This window comes from Eurytemora carolleeae, unplaced genomic scaffold, assembly GCF_000591075.1.
Source record: "Eurytemora carolleeae unplaced genomic scaffold, Eaff_2.0 scaffold62, whole genome shotgun sequence".
NCBI classification, from domain to species: domain Eukaryota; kingdom Metazoa; phylum Arthropoda; class Copepoda; order Calanoida; family Temoridae; genus Eurytemora; species Eurytemora carolleeae.
The window spans coordinates 470633-490433 of NW_019396429.1; the positions used below are offsets into that span (position 1 = coordinate 470633).

The 19801-nt window shown below is 33.4% G+C and overlaps 1 protein-coding gene across 6 annotated transcripts; it reads left to right on the forward strand.

Moving 5' to 3' along the window:
* Positions 1 to 460: 460 nt before the first annotated feature.
* LOC111703136 (zinc transporter foi) lies at positions 461 to 18215 on the forward strand. 6 transcript variants are annotated; one of them, XR_002765563.1, is made up of 15 exons: positions 461 to 684; positions 1505 to 1550; positions 2579 to 2754; positions 4830 to 4892; positions 6829 to 6902; positions 7592 to 7657; positions 8532 to 8583; positions 10351 to 10434; positions 10968 to 11010; positions 11701 to 11867; positions 12096 to 12187; positions 13842 to 13956; positions 14290 to 14405; positions 16255 to 17705; positions 17875 to 18215. XR_002765563.1 is itself a non-coding variant. In XM_023475007.1 (15 exons), the coding sequence occupies exons 2-15, from the start codon at positions 1543 to 1545 to the stop codon at positions 16336 to 16338; spliced, it is 1140 nt and encodes a 379-aa protein (XP_023330775.1). In that variant the 5' UTR covers positions 461 to 684; positions 1505 to 1542; the 3' UTR covers positions 16339 to 18215. The 6 variants fall into 6 exon arrangements, 2 of the variants coding, with proteins under 2 accessions (XP_023330775.1, XP_023330774.1); XR_002765564.1 differs by having other exon boundaries at positions 16255 to 16762; positions 16952 to 18215; XR_002765565.1 differs by having other exon boundaries at positions 16255 to 16530; positions 16952 to 18215.
* Positions 18216 to 19801: the final 1586 nt, after the last annotated feature.

A 19801-nucleotide genomic window follows, 5' to 3' on the forward strand; every position in this document is an offset into this window, starting at 1 on the left:
CCCCCTCCCCTTCCTTCGACTATCAATTTCATTCAAATTTTGTTATTGATTTGAAATTTTGTAATGTTATATACGCTTTTGTATTGTATAAAGTGCAAAGTGCAGTATTTGGCAATGCTTGCAATTTTTTATTTGTTTCTTATGCAAAATATAATAGTGCAGTAATTTGTTTTGTATTTAAAGATTAACTTAAAAATATTTCCCGACTTTAATGGGACTGTTGGCGCAATTTCAAGAGACTCTTAATTTATAGATGAGCATGTTCCAATCACAACTCTACCTTTAAAAGTTTAACATGATCAAGACTGAATGTGACATTAATCCTCTAATTGACTTGGGAGCTTCCCCTATAGAATCAAAGGAGGAATTTAACAGAATTAAACATTTATCAAGCCAGAAAAACCACAATATTTCTAATTCATTATAGACTTACTCATTTTCAAATGGATTTGCAGTAAAATTAACAAATATTTAAATTTAGTGGATCACTGAATCATCATGCGGAAGATCATAAACTGCACAAGGATGATCATGCGGGACATGATCATGACAATCATACAGACCACGATCATGTCCATGCACATCATGATCACGTTGATCAAGATGGAGACGGGGCTCCTAACCATAATCGATTGTACGATAAGAAGATATGGGCAGCTGCTGTAGGATCCATATTTCTTATAGGTGAGACAAATTCTAGGGTTTATACAGGGGTTACCAGTAGAGGATTAGACTTCAGAGACGACGTTACGGAAATTCTGTTTGTTTGTCAGATCAGAACTCTTGAACCCCTTGACTGATATGCCTCAAATTGTTTTTGATGAACTCGGTTGAACCACGGAAATGCTAAGTTGAATTATTAAGACTTTAATAGGCATCATTTGTAATACTAAAATTTTGTAGTTTAGCGTGAAAATAATATTCTCTGGCAGGTTTTTTCTTTTGATACTTTGAAATTCAATTCATTTTTTTCAATTTAGCGATAAATAAACCTCACCCACGACTTATTTTAAATTTTTTCTGAAGTCAAAAAGCTAAGCTTGTTGTCCTCTTTTTGATTTTGCGGATTTTTACTTTTCAAATGACGGATTTCCAAAAAAATTAGTAACATTTAACGTTTTTAATTCTGTGTAAACATTCCATGTTGTCATTTGATATCATACACAACATTTTTAGTCTTGCATTTTCGTGGTTAAGTGGATTATTAATGTCTTTTATTTGAGAATGACAACCAACTATGCAAGAAGGGGAATATAAATTTATTTACGCAACAAGTTCTAATTATTGTCGGAACTAGTCTGTTTCTGATTTAAAATTTTAGCCAGAAAAGAAACCATTGAATTCTTTTTTTTTTTTAACTTTTTTTCCCCCCTAAATAAAAATGGTTAAATAATTGTCATATTTATTATTGATGCTCCAAAGGTTTTGGGATTTTAAAACTTCTTGTCTTATTTTTCAAACTAAAGATTTTTAACCAAATTACTAAACAATATTTTGAATTTAGGGGCCTGCGGTATTTTTGGTGTAGTGGTCATACCTATTATGAACAGGTTAGAAAGATAAAAGTTGTTATTTTGATATTTGAAATCTAGATTATTTGATCTTAAACAATTCATAGTTCATAGCTAAGCCTCTAATTTGTTTTAGATAAAATCATCTAAAATTGTGATGAATAAAAAATGTTCTCTTTCAAATAATTTCCAATCGTACATGGTCATCCACAAAAAACGAGAGTTCAGATTATACGCATTCTCATTTCTTGTACTGATGCCCTTTTAAAACTACTTTATTTCTTTGAAAACATCATTTATGATAAGATTAAATGTTAGTTTAGGACTTTATTATTTAAAGAAACTATACTAAAACCGTAAATTTTAGATGGCAATGCCCGATTTACAACGTTATACCTGAAAGCTTTTTCTGATCAAATATGAATGTTTTTTATTTGTTTAAACTGCTAATTTTTATTTGTGTTTTCTCTGAAAAATGGTTTGCAGACTTCTTGCTTATAAGAAACAATGGATAAATTCACAGAAATAAACACATCTTGAGTCAATCTTTAACATTTTTGATCAGCTGAAGGGTTCCGTTGGAAATCTGGGATTGTTATCTTGGCATGGATATCTCCTAGTAAAGGGACTATTTCATTTTACTTCTTTAATTTTAATCTTTTTTCCTGATCTGATTTTTTAACAATTTATTTACCCTGTAAAAGTTGAAAATATTTTCCTTCAAACCATAATCTATGAGGATGAAGAACGTTACTAATTGGTTTCTAAAAACGAAGATATCGTCAGTTCGATTTAAAAAAAGATATCAAGGGTACTAGAGTGAATCAGCTGTGTCGGCGTCATGTCAGGTGCCCCTTCATTTTCAATGATGGATTTTTTTAATCTGAAAATATTTATTTTGCAACCAAAGAAAGAAGATGGGTACAATTTAAATCTTGGGAAAACAACAATCTTTCGTTCTCAATATGACGTAGATTGAAGGATTAAAGGGTACATGTATCATTTTGAAGGCATGGTCACTTGAAATTAAATAAACAGTCCCTTTAAATGAACTAAAACCATTGTAGACGCATCTACCAGCATGCAGTCCAGTTCCTGATAGCCCTTGCTGTGGGAACACTCACAGGAGATGCTCTTCTTCATCTTCTCCCGCATGCAATTATGGGCGGGGACTCAAAGTATGGCCACCATGGACACGGAACTGATCTACAGAATGATCTGCACAAACGAGCTGTTTGGATAGGTAGGCATAAGTTTTTAACATATTTATTTTTAGGTTTAAATTTTAATAAATTTCTGAAATGATAAGATGATACCACCTGAAAATATTTTGTCATTTCTATTTTACTTGATCTGAATTTTCTTCTTATTCGTGCATCTTCCATCATGTTCGGCTAATTTCGAAAAAAGAAAATAAATTCTTTATGTGTGACATCCTTGTATGAAAATCCAGGGATGAGGGGGGGGGAACTCACAACAGATGAGACTTTAAAATGTCAACTTTAAAAATCTTAAAATTTTAAGATCCAAAGTTTAATTTGATTTGCTGTCTTGAATTATATAACAATTTGAATTTATTCCCATTCATTTTTAAATGCGAAGAAAAATGTCAGTTCAGCTTTATCAAAAAACAAATCCACGTAAAAGACTGAATAAATAAATGCGTAACTTTCGACTTTTTGAAGTGTCATCTTTTCTGGTACCACTGTTAGATTGATTGCATCCTATGTTCATGCAATAAGCACATTGTTTATAAAGGGGGTGGAGTATTTTTTCTTATCAATTGTAGATACCACTGATAGATTGATAGCATCCTATGTTCATGCAATAAGCACATTGTTTGTAAAGGGGGGGGGGAGTATTTTTTCTTGTCATTTGTAGGTACCACTGTACCACTGTTAGCATGATTGCATCCTATTTTCATGCAATAAGCACATTGTTTATAAAGGAGGGGGAAGTGTTTTTTCTTATGATTTGTAGGTACCACTGTTAGTATGATTGCATCCTATGATCATGCAAAGCAAATTGTTTATAAAGGGGTGGCATGGAATGTCCGGTTCACGCTACCCTTATGAGCTTTGTTAAATATCATGAATCCTCTAATCAATTTTCTCTTTAATAAAAGCTATTTTCAATTGTGTTTTTCTTTAGTGAGTGACTTTGCTTTAGAAGCAATATGGAGAATATCGTTTAAACACTTCAGATAAAGATAAAGGGTTAAATAGTACCATTAAGATTCAAGCATGCTCTTTTTTTTCTTTTAAATGGAGTCACTTGACATCACAGCGACGCTAAATAATCCGCAGTTCTTAGTTTATTTTGATATTTTTGAAAGAAGTTTAATCTAAAATTCCGACTATTTGCTTTCAAGGACAATAAGAACTTAATAAATGTTTTTAAAGGGATTGTACACTGTTTTCAAAGTTCTTTTTTTGGAGACCATACAAAACATATCACCACGAAACATATCACCACAAAACTTATCACCACAAAACTTATCAAAACAAAACTTATCTAACAACAAAACTTATAAAAACAAAACTTATCATCACAAAACTTATCAAACTACAAAACTTATCAAACTACAAAACTTATCAACCAACAAAACTTATCAAACTACAAAACTTATCAACCAACAAAACTTATCAACCAACAAAACTTATCAAACTACAAAACTTATCAAACTACAAAACTTATCAAACTACAAAACTTATCAAACTACAAAACTTATCAAAACGAAACTTATCAACTGCAAAACTTATCAAACTACAAAACATATCAAACTTAAAACTTATCAATAAAATTCATGAATCTAAATTTTCAAATAATGGAAATTTTTTGTATGGGCTCCCTTTTTTCCCCCATTTTTGGGATTAGAAACGCAATTAAAAAATTTCGCCAATTTAAGATAAAAAACTTTTAAAAATTCTATCGCGTTTTTGCTTAATGCAGCTTTAAGACTCAAAGGGATAGTTATAGTAATTATTAGCGACAATGTATTCTAACAAGGGCTTACAAGGGTTTTCTGGAAATCTTAATCTAATCAATAATGTAAAAGAAAGTGATTTTTCTTACTAGGAAAAGTGTTCAATTCTTATAATTTCTCCATTAATACTGAAGTAGAGAACCCACAAATGAAATTAACCAGTTTTCAAAAACACTAACTTGGATATCAGATTCTAATCTTACATCATAAAAAGCGTTCAAGGGTGACACGCCACTCAATCAAAGGGGAGGACCTTGAAATTACGTTTACAGTCCCTTTAAAACGTTGTTATATTAAATCGGAGAACATTCCCTTTACCTTGATTTATTTAGGTTTTGTTGCGGCTGTGGCAATCATTGGATTCTTCCTATTTGAGAAAATTGTAAATATTCTAGGAAATCCTTTAATAATCAAATTTAGTGGATTTTTACATTTCGATTTAGAGGATTTTTGCGTTTTTTGAGTTTATATAAGCATCAAAACTTTACTGGGAACTTAAGAATGGGATACCTTTGATCCCGACTGCTTAATCCAAATATCCAATAAGGACACTTTTAATTTCTTGCTTAATCCACTCTTTTTTTGAATATAGTACTGAAAAATCAAAGACCGTTTCTGTATATTATTCTTAAATGGCACGCAAAGTTTCAAATTTCCTAGTTTCTGATACGGGACTCTGATTGGTTGAATTTTATACACTTTTCAGGATACAAGTACAAGCTAAGGTTAGTCTCGAGATTAAGAAAAAGAGAGGATCAAGCATTGATCTCGATATCCACCATTCTAAAGTTCCCAGCTCGAAACACATGCCGGTGCTTTCTTTATTAGTTCTTTTCTTTAGTTGGAGTTCTTAGAATACGATTAAATTTTTTTTTCTAGACTACGCCGTTTTGTCTTGCTGATACATAAATTGTTAGTTTTGTAATCTTTAGCTTTTTTCATTAACATTTAATATTAATTTGTTTTTGTGCGATGTATTCACAAGTTTTACAGACATAGGTTACACAATTTGTTATTAGATAATTTAATGTTGTGTCCAGTGAGGACTCTTTATATACTTTTTCAATTTAAAATTTAATTCAGATATACAGGAAGTTTTTTCGTCATGTTTGAATGTAGTTTATTTCGCTGAATTTTCACTTTTGGGTTCAATGTTTTTTAATTAGGAATCAATACTTGGAATACGATAGCTAAAAACTAGGCTAGGGTTGGGGAGATGTGAACGAGATTAAAGTGTACTAGGGGGTGTTCATTTTCTTGAAAATTACCCCCCCCACTTCCCTCTATTGAAATTATTTTTTTTTCCCAGAGTCTAAGTTTTCATTAGTTTCAAAAGTCTTCAAAATAAAATTTCCATGTGGGAACTAAGGAACTAAAGGTTAAAGGATTGTAAACATGGGAACTAAGGAACTAAAAGTTAAAGGATTGTATACAGGGGAATTAGGAACTAAAGGTTAAAGGAATGTATACATGGGAACTAAGGAACTAAAGGTTAAAGGATTGTAAACATGGGAACTAAGGAACTAAAAGTTAAAGGATTGTATACAGGGGAACTAAGGAACTAAATGTTAAAGGATTGTAAACATGGGAACTAAGGAACTAAAGATTAACGGATTGTATGCATGGGAACTAAGGAACTAAAGGTTAAAGGATTGTATACATTGGAACTAAGGAACTAAAGGTAAAAGGATTTTATACAGGGGAACTCAGGGACTAAATGTTAAAGAATTGTAAACATGGGAACTAAGGAACTAAACATTAAAGGATTGAATACAGGGGAACTTAAGACCTAAAGGTTAAAGGATTGTATACAAGGGAACTAGGAACTGAAGGTTAAAGAATTGTAAACATGGGAACTAAGGAACTAAAGATTAAAGGATTGAATACAGGGGAACTTTAGACCTAAAGGTTAAAGGATTGTATACTAGGAACTAAGGGTAAAAGGATTACAGGGGAACTAATGAGCTAAGGGTTAAAGGATTGTATACAAGGGGATCTAAGAAATAAAGTTTAAAGGATTGTATATAAGGGGAACTAAGGAACTAAAGTTTAAAGGATTATGTATAGGAGAACTAGGAACTAAAGTTTAAAGGATTATGTATAGGGAAACTAAGGAACTAAATTTTAAAGGATTATGTATAGGGGAACTAAGGAACTAAAGGTTAAAGGATTATGTATAGGGGAACTAAGGAACTAAAGGTTAAAGGAATGTGTATAGGAGAACTAGGAACTAAAGGTTAAAGGATTATGTATAGGGGAACTAAGGATTTAAAGTTTAAAGGGTTATATATAGGGGAACTAAGGAACTAAAGTTTAAAGGATTATGTATAGGGGAACTAAGGAACAACAGTGTTCCAGATAAAAATCTACGAGTTGTACGTGAAGGTCATGTTGCCAGTGATAAGGTAAGGAATTCGTTCTTGAACCCATCAGACAATCTGTTTTTGCCCACAAGTTGTATTTGTGTGCGTGGAGCGTCAAATGTTTTAAAGGTTTCTTTCCCTGAATTTGGAAAAATAATGATTTTTTGGAGAAAAAGGATGAAAAAGAAAGAAAAAACGTTATATTCAGTTTTTCATTTTCTCTCTCAATTGTCAAAAATCATTGAATAAAAAATATATTTATACTACTTGTAGTTTCCGTTGCATAACCTTTTATTTTACTTCTATGATCATGCAGGATTCTTTACAGCTTCAGGAAGCACACTTTTAACTTTTATTTTTTATTCATTCATTTTTTCAAGTCTACAAGAAAGTTTTTTTTAATTATTTTGGATTCATTTTTTTTTATCGAGGCAAAGATTTTTTGCCCCTTTCTTTATTAATATTTTAAGCTTTTTGTTGCTGCTCTATCCGCATCTTCTTCTTTTTTATTTAAAAGTAGTAAAAAATACTCAAATTCGTAGATATATATCTATATATATATGAAATACATGTTATTTATTTTGAGGCCCATTTTTCTAAATTCTGACCGAAAGGCCGCTTTGACGTTAATTGAACACAAACAAACCAACAAGCAAAGAAAGAAACTAATTATCAGATAATTATATATACAAGCTTTACACTTTCATCTAATACTTGACATTTGTATTCAGGCAGTCGGGGAAAATATATGCAAACATAAATACAGTGCATACTGTGTTCAGGACTTCGATATTCAGGTAACCCCCCCCCCCCCCCNGGGGGGGGGGTCCGGAAGAAATACGTGAGGATGGAGCCCAAATCTCACTTATCTGATCGGTTCACTTAGTTCGAAATTTGTTTTTGCAAACAACCCAATAGAAAGCACGACATATTTGTAAATATTAAATGTGTGTGGGACTGCGACCTTATTTAGGTCTGGGTGTTTCACTAAATGCCCTTTTAGATTTTACCTATTGATGCTATTGTTTGCAAACACAAACTGTGCAAAACAAGTAAACAGGGGTAAATATTAATGCGATAAATAAACAGTTTAAAGGGACCCTGTATGTAAAGATGGCAATGTCCGATTCACAACAGTACCTTTAAAAGATTTGTTTAATCAATTACGAATTAGATACACGTTTATAATTTGGAAAACTGGTAATTTTCACTTCGAAGTTCTCTACAAAATTGACTTAATAATACCCATTACAATACCATAAATAGATAATATATAAGTTTTTCTTATATCGAGTATCGTGAAAATACAAATTATTTATTGTTCTTAGATAGCCAATTTCGACTGAAATTAAACTACTTGATTTTAGACTACTTGCTTTGTCAGCAGTTGTATTATATTCTAAATTAAAAGTTAATCCGGGGAAATCATATTTAAAGACATGGGGGAAAAAAATGAAAAATTGGACACCAGAATGTTAAAAATAAACTTTTTAAAAACCTTCCAAACTTCTGGAGGAAAAAATTATTTTTTAAGGAAGGGGTGGGGAAAAAATTATTTTTCAAGAAAAGATTCGCCCCTGTTTTTTTCAGGAATTAATTACCCCTGTTTTTATATTCCCCTGTACTACTACTACCTACCGCCCATATCGTGCTTTATTGGTCTAATTTTAGAACGAGAGAACGGACAGCTTGACGAATGGAACACCTAAAAATAATAAATCTGGTAAAATATTGTATTTAACATGAAATATCCTGTATCAGAACCCAAGGGTTTAAAAAGGTCTACTTAATGTCTATGCTACTAGTTCTATGCTACTCTTGCTAGTGTCTAGTTCTATGCTACTCTCTAGTGTCTAGTTTTATGCTATCCTGTCTATTGTCTAGTCTATGCTACTCTGTCTAGTGTCTAGTTTTATGCTAGCCCGGCTAGTGTCTAGTTCTATGCTATCTTGTCTAGTGTCTAGTCTCTGCTACTCTGTTTAGTGTCTAGTTCTATGCTACTCTGTCTAGTGTCTATTTCTATGCTACTCTGTCTATTGTCTAGGCTATGCTACTCTGTCTAGTGTCTAGTTATATGCGCTATCCTGTCTAGTGTCTAGTCTATGCTACTCTTTCAAGTGTCTAGTTTTATGCTACTATGTCTTGTGTCTAGTTCTATGCTATCCTGTCTAGTGTCTATTTCTATGCTACTCTGTCTATTGTCTAGTCTATGCTACTTTGTCTAGTGTCTAGTTTTATGCTATCCTGTCTAGTGTCTAGTTCTATGCTACTCTGTCTAGTGTCTAGTTCTATGCTACTCTGTCTAGTGTCTAGTTCTATGCTATCCTGTCTAGTGTCTATTTCTATGCTACTCTGTCTATTGTCCAGTTTGTGCTACTTTGTCTAGGGTCTAGTTTTATGCTACCCTGTCTAGTGTCTAGTTCTATGCTACTCTGTCTAGTGTCTAGTCTATGCTACTCTGTCTATTTTCTAGTTCTATGCTATCCTGTCTAGTGTCTAGTCTATGCTACTCTGTCTAGTTTCTATTTCTATGCTATCCTGTCTATTGTCTAGTCTATGCTACTCTGTCTAGTGTCTAGTTCTATGCTATCCTTCTAGTGTCTAGTCTATGCTATCCTGTCTACTGTCTAGTTCTATGGTTCTCTGTCTAGTGTCTAGTCCATGCTATCTTGTCTAGTTCTATGCTATCCTGTCTTTTGTCTAGTCTATGCTACTCTGTATAGTGTCTAGTTCTATGCTACTCTGTCTAGTGTCTATTTCTATGGTTCTCTGTCTAGTGTCGAGTTCTATGCTACTCTGTCTAGTGTCTAGTTCTATGCTATCCTGTCTAGTGTCTAGTCTATGCTACTCTGTTTAGTGTCTAGTTCTATGCTACTCTGTCTAGTGTCTATTTCTATGCTACTCTGTCTATTGTCTAGTCTATGCTACTTTGTCTAGTGTCTAGTTTTATGCTATCCTGTCTAGTGTCTAGTTCTATGCTACTCTGTCTAGTGTCTAGTTCTATGCTACTCTGTCTAGTGTCTAGTTCTATGCTTTCCTGTCTAGTGTCTAGTCTATGCTATCCTGTCTAGTGTCTAGTTCTATGCTACTTTGTATAGTGTCTAGTTCTATGCTTTCCTGTCTAGTGTCTCGTCTATGCTTTCCTGTCTAGTGTCTAGTTCTATGCTATCCTGTCTAGTGTCTAGTCTATGCTATCCTGTCTAGTGTCTAGTTCTATGGTTCTCTGTAGTTTACTAAGGTTGCATGATTTTCTAAGTTGTAACTACGCAATTCAATAATAAACAACGAAGTTGAAAACCACTTTCAACAAGGCAATTTCTGTCGTCATCGTATATTTTGGTGCAATAACAAATAAATGTTATAAAACATTGATTTTAAATAAAATTTTACTTTGCAACATGTTGTTCATTTAGTACATCAAACTGAACGACTAGATTAAATTATTTGATGTCAATAAACTATAAAATATATCAATTTAAATATTTTTAAGATGGTTCCGGGGATCCCGGAAGTGAGAAAACGTTACTTCCGGTCACGGAAGTGGAAAAAACGCACAAACGAAATTATTCCGTAGGTAAGAATTTTTTTAATGAAAAGGGGATGGTGAAAATGTCCTATTTGATGTAGGGGGGAGGGGGGGGCCTGCCTTCATTCTTGGTTCAAATCTTCTAATTTTTTGCTGCACGCCTAATTAGTGAAATTCCTAAAATAAAATAAAATTGAATTTTAATTACCTCTAATGACCTCCACAAATATAAAATGTTTTAACTTTGGCTTTATGCATACAAATATTTTTATTTTGGAGGTCATTTTAGGTCATTATAGGTCATTAGAAGGTCAAACACTGGATTCTTTGCTGCTACTGTATTCTTTGGGTTCCTAACTTTCGTTTGATATGCATAAAGCCATAGTTAAAACATTTAATTTTAGAGATCCTTTTAGGTCATTAGAGGTCATTAAGAGGTCATTAGAATGTTAAACACTGGATTCGTTGCTGCTCCTGTATTCCCTGGGTTCCTAGATCCTAAAATCTTTATGGTTTTGCTGTCACAAATTTTTTTTTGTAAATTTATTATTTCTCTTAAACATTTAATTTCTTTAACTCAGGAGGTAATGGCTTCAAGTCTGACCAAGACACAGTCATTATCAGGTAAATATGGGTTTCTAGCTGCAGTAGCAAGAATAAAGACGACATTAACACTTCCCTTTATATGAAAATAAAAGTCTTTGTCTTTGTTTATAAAAAACACCGATTACATGAAAGATAATTTTTAAAAAAACATGGAATATCCGTCACTTTAAATAATATAGATATTGGATCAATTATCTATTTCCGTTATTATCCATAAACTTCCGGTTTCTTTTTATACTAGAAACAATTCCTTATATACGGGAAAAGGTTAAATTATTAAAATTAATTGCTAAAATTATTTTGATGCAAGATTAAATAGTTATACCATTTTTAAAAGTATCTAAACACTTCTACACCCCCCCCCCCTAACATTTATTTATGTAAGGTACTTCCCACGGGCATTTTCCCAGCTGTGCAATTTTCAAGGGCATTTTCCCAACTATGCAATTTCCCAAGGGCATTTTCCCAACTGTGCAATTTCCCAAGCAACAACTTCCAAAGTCTGTCCAAGCCGCAGCGCCCCCCCCCCCCATTTCGGCCTTCGTTGCCTCAGAGTCGGAAGGCCTAAACGTTACTTTGTGAAGTTGCCGCTTAGGAAATTGCACATTTGGGAAGTTGCCCTTTGAAATAACCTTTGGCAAAATACCTAATTTACTGTTGGAATGAGAATATCATTTTTGTTTAAAAATTTAATTTATTTACGTTTAGTCATCATGAAACAGTTCACCACGGACACAGCCACGCCCACTCCCACATTCACTCCGCCCCCAGCTCCATCTCCAGCGTGGCCTGGATGGTTATATTCGGCGACGGGATACATAATCTGGCCGACGGACTAGCCATCGGCGCTGCATTCGCCGACGGTATGTGGTCAGGTATGTTTTTTCTTTAATGGAGAATTGCCCCCTCACCCACAAGGTTTTTTTTTTAAAACTCAAAGAATCAGTTTACAACTATTTAAATCTTTAATAAGAAAGGACGCCACGGAATTTTTTCTTACTCTCCCGCAAACTGGAAACCCTTTATTTCAATCTCAGCATAGTATACATTATGATGAGATTTGGGGCGTCCCTAAATGGTTGATTGATTGACTGTTTACGTAGGTGTATCCACAAGTGTTGCTGTGCTTTGTCACGAGCTCCCGCATGAGATTGGGGACTTCGCCATGCTTCTCAAGACGGGGATGTCGTTCAAGGTGATGGGTCACATTATGTTATTTTAAAGGAACTGTTGGCGAAAAAGAAATATTCAGTAAAAACTTGGTTTTCCACTGGTTTATCTGTTGATAGGATGACTTAGAAAGGGAATCCTCCAAAAATCATTATTTTCCCCACTTTATCTTTCAACTGTTTTTAAAAACTTATAAAAATTTGTTCTCCTGGCAAACATTCATATTTCAAACTGTATTTGCGAAAAAAATGTATTTAGCTACATTATATTCAATGCATTTCCATTTTAGGGACTCATTATTCTAATTTATTTATTATGTTTTCATCTAAACTCATACTGAAGGTATTATTTCAGAAAACACTTCATGTACAAAGCGGCACGTCAGATTCACCTCGTTGTACCCTTGATTTGTCTGACTAGAATGGATATTCATGTTTTTTTGTTTAAAATTGATCATATTTAATTATGACCTTTTAGATTTCTTGATCCAGAAACAACGGCAAAATAGTTCAGAATTTAACACTTGTCAACACTAGAAATACAACGATATCTTTCATATTTGAAGGTTTGAAGGGTACCGTGCGAAATCGGACATGCCCTACTTTGAACTAAGTGTCACTTGAATTTTAAATAACAGTCCCTTAAAGGTTTAAACTAAGTTGATTGATTGATCTTGTCTTAAGTGGTCTTTAACATAAGAAACCTCTATTAGAAATAAACCTGTATTGTGAAAGATTACCTTCCCATTTCCAAAAGATTAATATTTTTTTTATTTTTAACGATTTCCTTGTTCAATGTTCTTAATATTTTTAACGATTAGTTTTTAATATTTGAAAATATATGATTAAGGTACTAATGATACAATGCTTAAGCATTCTTTGTATTTATTATATTCTTGTATTCTAGAAAGCTGTACTTTACATTCATTCTAGAAAATAGTATTTTTATTCATTTTATTGGAGAAAGCTATATTCTATATTCATTGTATTCTAGAAAGCTATATTCTATGTTGATTTTATTCCAGAAAACTGTAATCTAGAAAGCTGTATTTTTTATTCATTGTATTCTAGAAAGCTGTATTCTTTATTCATTGTATTCTAGAAAGCTGTATTCTATATTCATTGTATTCTAAAAAGCTTTATTCTATATTCATTGTATTATAGAAAGCTATATTCTATAGTCATTGTATTCTAGAAAGCTATATTCTATATTGATTTTATTCCAGAAAACTGTATTCTAGAGAGCTGTATTCTTTATTCATTGTATTCTAGAAAGCTGTATTCTTTATTCATTGTATTCTAGAAAGCTGTATTCTTTATTCATTGTATTCTATAAAGCTGTATTCTATATTCATTGTATTCTAAAAAGCTGTATTTTATATTCATTGTATTCTAGAAAGCTGTACTTTATATTCATTGTATTCTAGAAAGCTGTATTCTATATTCATTGTATTCTAGAAAGCTGTATTCTATATTCATTGAATTCTAGAAAGCTGTATTCTATATTCATTGTAATCTAGAAAGCTGTAATCTAATCTATAGTCATTGTATTCTAGAAAGCTGTATTCTTTATTCATTGTATTCTAGAAAGTTATATTCTATAGTCATTGTATTCTAGAAAGTTGTATTTTATTTTCATTGTATTCTAGAAAGTTGTATTCTATATTCATTGTGTTCTAGAAAGCTGTATTCTATAACGTGGTATCGTCTGTGCTGGCGTTTGTCGGTATGTTGATTGGTTTAGTTCTGGGAAATCTGGAGAACTTCTCATCCTGGATGTTTGCGGCAACTGCAGGTACTTTACGCGACTTTACTTCTATTTTTTCTATTTTCCAGAAGAAAAAAGGATTTTTTATCATTATTGTTCTAACATCAGGGGTATATGTTTTTCAGAATCCCCCTGTGAAAAAAAAAAATGAAAAATTTGAAATTAAAATACAAGATTTTTCATACCATTGATACTTTTTACCAAAAAATGTATATTTTGTCCCCTTAAATTCATTTTTTCTCCCCATTTCAGCGAATAACACATTTTAAAAAATTTGCGATCCGCTCGAACATACCCAACTTCTGGGGAGGAGGGGGATTTAATCAAGAAAATATACACCCCTGAATAAATGTTTTTCAGGTGTATTCCTGTACGTTGCTTTGGTTGATATGATGCCTGAACTAAGCTCGGGGCACACTCATCCTTTATCTAAAGAAAACCAGACAGAAGGACATTTTATTCCTATTCTTCTCCAGGTATAGACATTAGACATTAGACATTAGACACTCATCCTTTATCTAAAGAAACCCAGACAGAAGGACATTTTATTCCTATTCTTCTCCAGGTATAAACATTAGACATTAGACATTAGACACTCGTCCTTTATCTTAAGAAAACCAGACAGAAGGACATTTTATTCCTATTCTGCTCCAGGTATAGACATTAGACATTAGACACTCATCCTTTATCTAAAGGAAACCAGGCAGAATGACATTTTATTCCTATTCTTCTCCAGGTATATACATTAGACATTAGACATTAGACACTCATCCTTTATCTAAAGAAAACCAGACAGTTGGACATTTTATTCCAGTTCTTCTCCAGGTATAGACATTAGACATTAGACACTCATCCTTTATCTGAAGTTAACCAGATAGAAGGACATTTTATTCCTACTCTTCTCCAGGTATAGACATTAGACATTCGAAACTAGACACTAGACATTACGACAAACTCAATGTTGAATTGAGATTTTTGCCTTGAATTTAGTTTTATAAAGGCATATATAATATAATGATTTTGCAAAGAAAGAAACAATTTTACTGCTTCAGGGAATAATTAATCTTAGGAAACAGACAGTATACATTCCGTGCAGTCGTCTCATCCTTTGGTGGTAACCCTATATCAGACAGTTAGGACATTTTGTTCCTTTATCTCTCCGAGTTATAGACATCAGACATTCATACTGTGTCTGACAAATATTTTTTTAGAATACTCAAGTGTTCCCTAAAAAATTTCAGCTGTTTTGTCAGCTGTGGTTATTATATAAATATATATTTGAGATATTTGGTCCAGGGTTTTAAGTTTTTATTACAGTTGTTTGGGTGTATTATTTTCACAATCTTCCTTCATTTATCATGTACGGACTTTGAATAGATTAAATTAACCGATTTATATTTAAAATTTTAAATTGTGTGTTTTTCCCTACAAATATGCATGGTACCGTCTTAGAAACAAATTCCAATAGGTTGCCATGAGATTTTGAAGAAAAATATGAATACCGTCATTGGTGTCAAATGTGACACAGTTCCAGACGTTTTTTTTTATTGTAGGAACATTATACAGGGTGTCCTTTTAATATTGCTGTAACTTTGATATTGTTTGGAATTTTTCCAATCCATAAAAAAATGAATAATCAAAATATGAACGTTTTGTTTTATAACTTTTTCTTTTACAACTTCTTTTTCTTAAATAATTGTTAAAAATTACCGCCATTTCCTTAAATACATAATTCAGCTCTAGCTTAGAAGTATTTGGGCCGGGTTGACCTTGAAGAGTAATAATTCTTTAACGAAAGGAAGTATCGACGAATTTTAAAATCTCTGAGGTAGCTCCTGACCTTAGCTATCTTCGTGTTAAATAAGTTTTATCTAACCCGCCTACCCAAAGAAAGGTATAACTGTGTGTAAAACATTTTGTCATAACACTGAGAATTGAAATGTAAATTAACGTATAATAATCTATTAGCAAATAACTTAAAATTTTTAATATTATGAACTAGTCAATAATGATAGATTAAATTTTTTCAAATTAAACCCAAGGTTTTCCCCTTCTGTACATGGTGTCCTCGGACAGAATTATTATTATAAAGATTTATTCACACACAAAGATATAAATAATATAAAACATATTTATCATTTCAGTTATTATGTAATCATCGAATCCTTCAACATACAAATTATTCATTCTTTTATTTTAAAGTTCTTGTAAAACCGGAACTGTCCATGCATATAGCAATGAAAACCGTTTTGACGTTTATTGGATGCAATCAAATCAATCAATCAATCAGAGAAGCAAAGTATATATTTATATATTCATGTTTAGTTACTGGGTATGGGAACAGGAGTTGGAATTATGACGATCATAGCGCTATATGAGGAGGACTTTAAAACTCTGGTATCGGACTAGAATGAGACAATATCAAGTTTGATCTGAAATCAAGAGAATGATGAGGAACCTGTGCTGAATACTAGAACGTATCGAAGAAAGTATCAAGCGCTTCCTCTGAAAACTTGTACTTTTTAAAAACTGATCTGATCAACTTTTGATCATCTTTAAAAACTTGCATTGAGTCCATTTTAAACATTAACTTTTCTCGAAGTCATCGTTAAAGACGAAAAAATTGGTGCATTTAAAGGGACTGTAAAAGAAAAATGGAAAGGGGTATAAATTCTTATAAACTTGACACAATTTTATATCAATTTCTCGAGGCAGGAACATCAGATATAATTTTCATGGGTCGCGATCATGAGCTAAAGTGATTAGTTTTCAGCCTCCACCCCCTTTCATTTTTCCTTTACACTCTCTTTTTAATGACTCCAAATTAACAATGGTCTGTCCAATTCACAAGGGTACCCTTTAAACCTAAAATTGTGTTAAAATCTGGCCATTTCTTCCATTTCATTTGCAGCTTCTGAAAGTATCTTTTTTTTTTAGCCATAACAGAAGTCAATAAGGGTTTCTCGTTTATCCTCGATCTGACAAAGTGTACAGTTGTGAATCGGACATAACACTGTTAAAGGAGGATTATTTGAAACGATAGCAACTGTCCATATCAGCTGTATAAGAGTGTTACTTAAACTAATCATGAAAATTAAACCTTCTTAAATTTTCAGTTTTGACGAAAAAAAGTTGTTGTTAAAACTCGAGATTTTTTATAAATTTCTGAAAAAAAATCATGAGGAGGAAAAAAATCTTTGTTTTGTTATAAATCTATTTGTTGCAACAAAAAAATAACAGTTAATCTTTTTCTATTGTTGAACAGTAACACTTAACTGAATGTATTTTTTGTAACTTGCACAGTTGTTATTATGTGCATTGTACATATGTTATGTGTTATTCATATATGCTTTGTACTCAAACAAACGAAAATCAAGTTCTTAACGGTTCACAAGACTGGTGACATAATTTCAAGGAACCCTCCGTTTATAGAGTGCCATTCACGATTCACAAGTCACAATAATACCCTTAAATTCTTTGTCCAACACTAGAGAAATATCCTCGTTTTTATCTTAAAAAGTGTCCAATTCTGTAAATTACGTTCTTTGTCTCTGCTTCTTGAAATCCACAAGTCGCAAAAGAGAAACCACAATAAAAAATTAGCAATTTTTGAAAAGTAAGATAAGGATATTTTTGCATTATTTGGCTACGGTTTTAAGGGTTGTGAATCGAGCTTGTGTCTCTTTTACTGAAAGTTCACTTGAAAAACATGTCCAGTCTCTTTAAGTCAAATCTATTGTTAACCCAGTGCTATGTCTTAATGTCATTAGTTTCCGGTGAATTTTGTATTATTCATTTTCTGAATTTTTTTTAATTAACTATTTACAATCTTCTATGTACACTTTAAGTCATATCTTTGATTGGATTTGACGATGCTTACTTTTGTTTTCGTTTTCCTACCAAGGTTAAAACGAAAACTGTAGTTCAAATACTAATATTTTTTAGAATTAGTTTTGTAGGGAGAGGAATGTTCTGCATTATTTTCTTATAAAGTATCGTTGCTTGTATGTTAACCAATTGTCAACCCATAACCGTCCTATATCCAACCAGTTTTTTTTCTTCCATGCGATCTCTTTTTTGTATTTGTTTTCGCAAATTTTACAGATTTTCGGCTCAGGTCTCTCTAAACCAAACGGGCAGTTTTGTTTTATAAAATTTCCCTTTAAAAAATCTCTTATTCTAAATCAACTGTAAATAGATTTAGAGAGGCCTACAGTTTCTGTAAGAATGATCTTCTATGAATCTTGTTCACGAAATAATACCGTTCAATAAATTTATACGTATTATTTTGCTTTTTCTTGTAGTCCGTAGTCTGTAGTCTGTATCCTGGTAGTCCAAAGCCTGGTAGTCCGTATCCTGGTAGTCCGTAACCTGGTAGTCCGTAACCTGGAAGTCTGTAGACGTAGTCTGTATCCTGGTAGTCCGTAGCCTGTAGTCCATAGCCTGGTAGTTTGTAGCCTGGTAGTCTGTATCCTGGTAGTCTGTAACCTGGTAGTTCGTAGCCTGGTAGTCCGTATCCTGGTAGTCTGTACCCTGTTGTCTGTATCCTGGTAGCATATCCTGTTGTCCGTATCCTGGTAGTCCATACCCTGTAGTTCGTATCCTGGTAGTCTGTACCCTGTAGTCCGTATCCTGGCAGTATAGCCTGTTGTCCGTATCCTGGTAGTATAGCCTGTTGTCCATATCCTGATAGTATAGCCTGTTGTCCGTATCCTGGTAGTATATCCTGTTGTCCGTATCCTGGTAGTATAGCCTGTTGTCCGTATTCTGGTAGTACGTAGCCTGTTGTCCATATCCTGGTAGTATGTAGCCTGTTGTCCATGTCCTGGTAGTATAGCCTGTTGTCCGTATTCCTGGTAGTATAGCTTGTTGTCCGTATCCCTGGTAGTATAGCCTGTTGTTTGTATCCTGGTAGTATAGCCTGTTGTCCGTACGTATCCTTGTTAGTATATAGCCTGTTGTCTGTATCCTGGTAGTATAGCCTGTTGTCCGTATCCCTGGTAGTATAGCCTGTTGTCTGTATCCTGGTAGTATAGCCTGTTGTCCGTATCCTTGGTAGTATATAGCCTGTTGTCCGTATCCTGGTAGTGTTGCAGCTGTTGTCCGTATCCTGGTAGTACGTAGCCTGTTGTCTGTATCCTGGTAGTATAGCCTGTTGTCCGTATCCTGGTAGTATATAGCCTGTTGTCCGTATCCTGGTAGTGTCACAGCTGTTGTCCGTATCCTGGTAGTACGTAGCCTGTTGTCTGTATCCTTGGTAGTATATAGCCTGTTGTCCATATCCCTGGTAGTATAGCCTGTTGTCTGTATCCTGGTAGTACGTAGCCTGTTGTCCGTATCCTGGTAGTACGTAGCCTCACCTGAGCTCGTTGACTAAACTTTCATAGGGAAGAAGAATCGCCATTTGGAATGGCAAAGGATAAATGTCCCCCCCCCCCCACCAAAAATTATATTTTTTTTAAATTCTGCATCTTTCCTCTGGGTGCGCTGTCGGCCTCCGATTTATGAGAGAAGTCCTCCTTCAATATAAAAGGTGTCCAAGCAAGACTTGCGACATTTATTTTCCAACCACCAAACCAAAATTTTAATAAACCGAAATGAAGGAGTTTAAATCTAAGAATCCTACTGGGAGTTCCTAAACCGGTACTGGTACAAACGTCGGACGGTGCAATGCAGGTGCGAAGAGGAGGGGGGCGGTACCCCTGTGCCCCCCCTAGAGCCAGAGGCACGCTCTAATTTATTAATCAGTATTATTCAGACTTTTTACTTTTCTTATCAATCGACAATGTCACAATTTGTCCATTTTATGATTATTTCTTAAATTTATTCTTATTTACAATATTTTTTTTTCGCGGGGTTTCATTTAAAATGA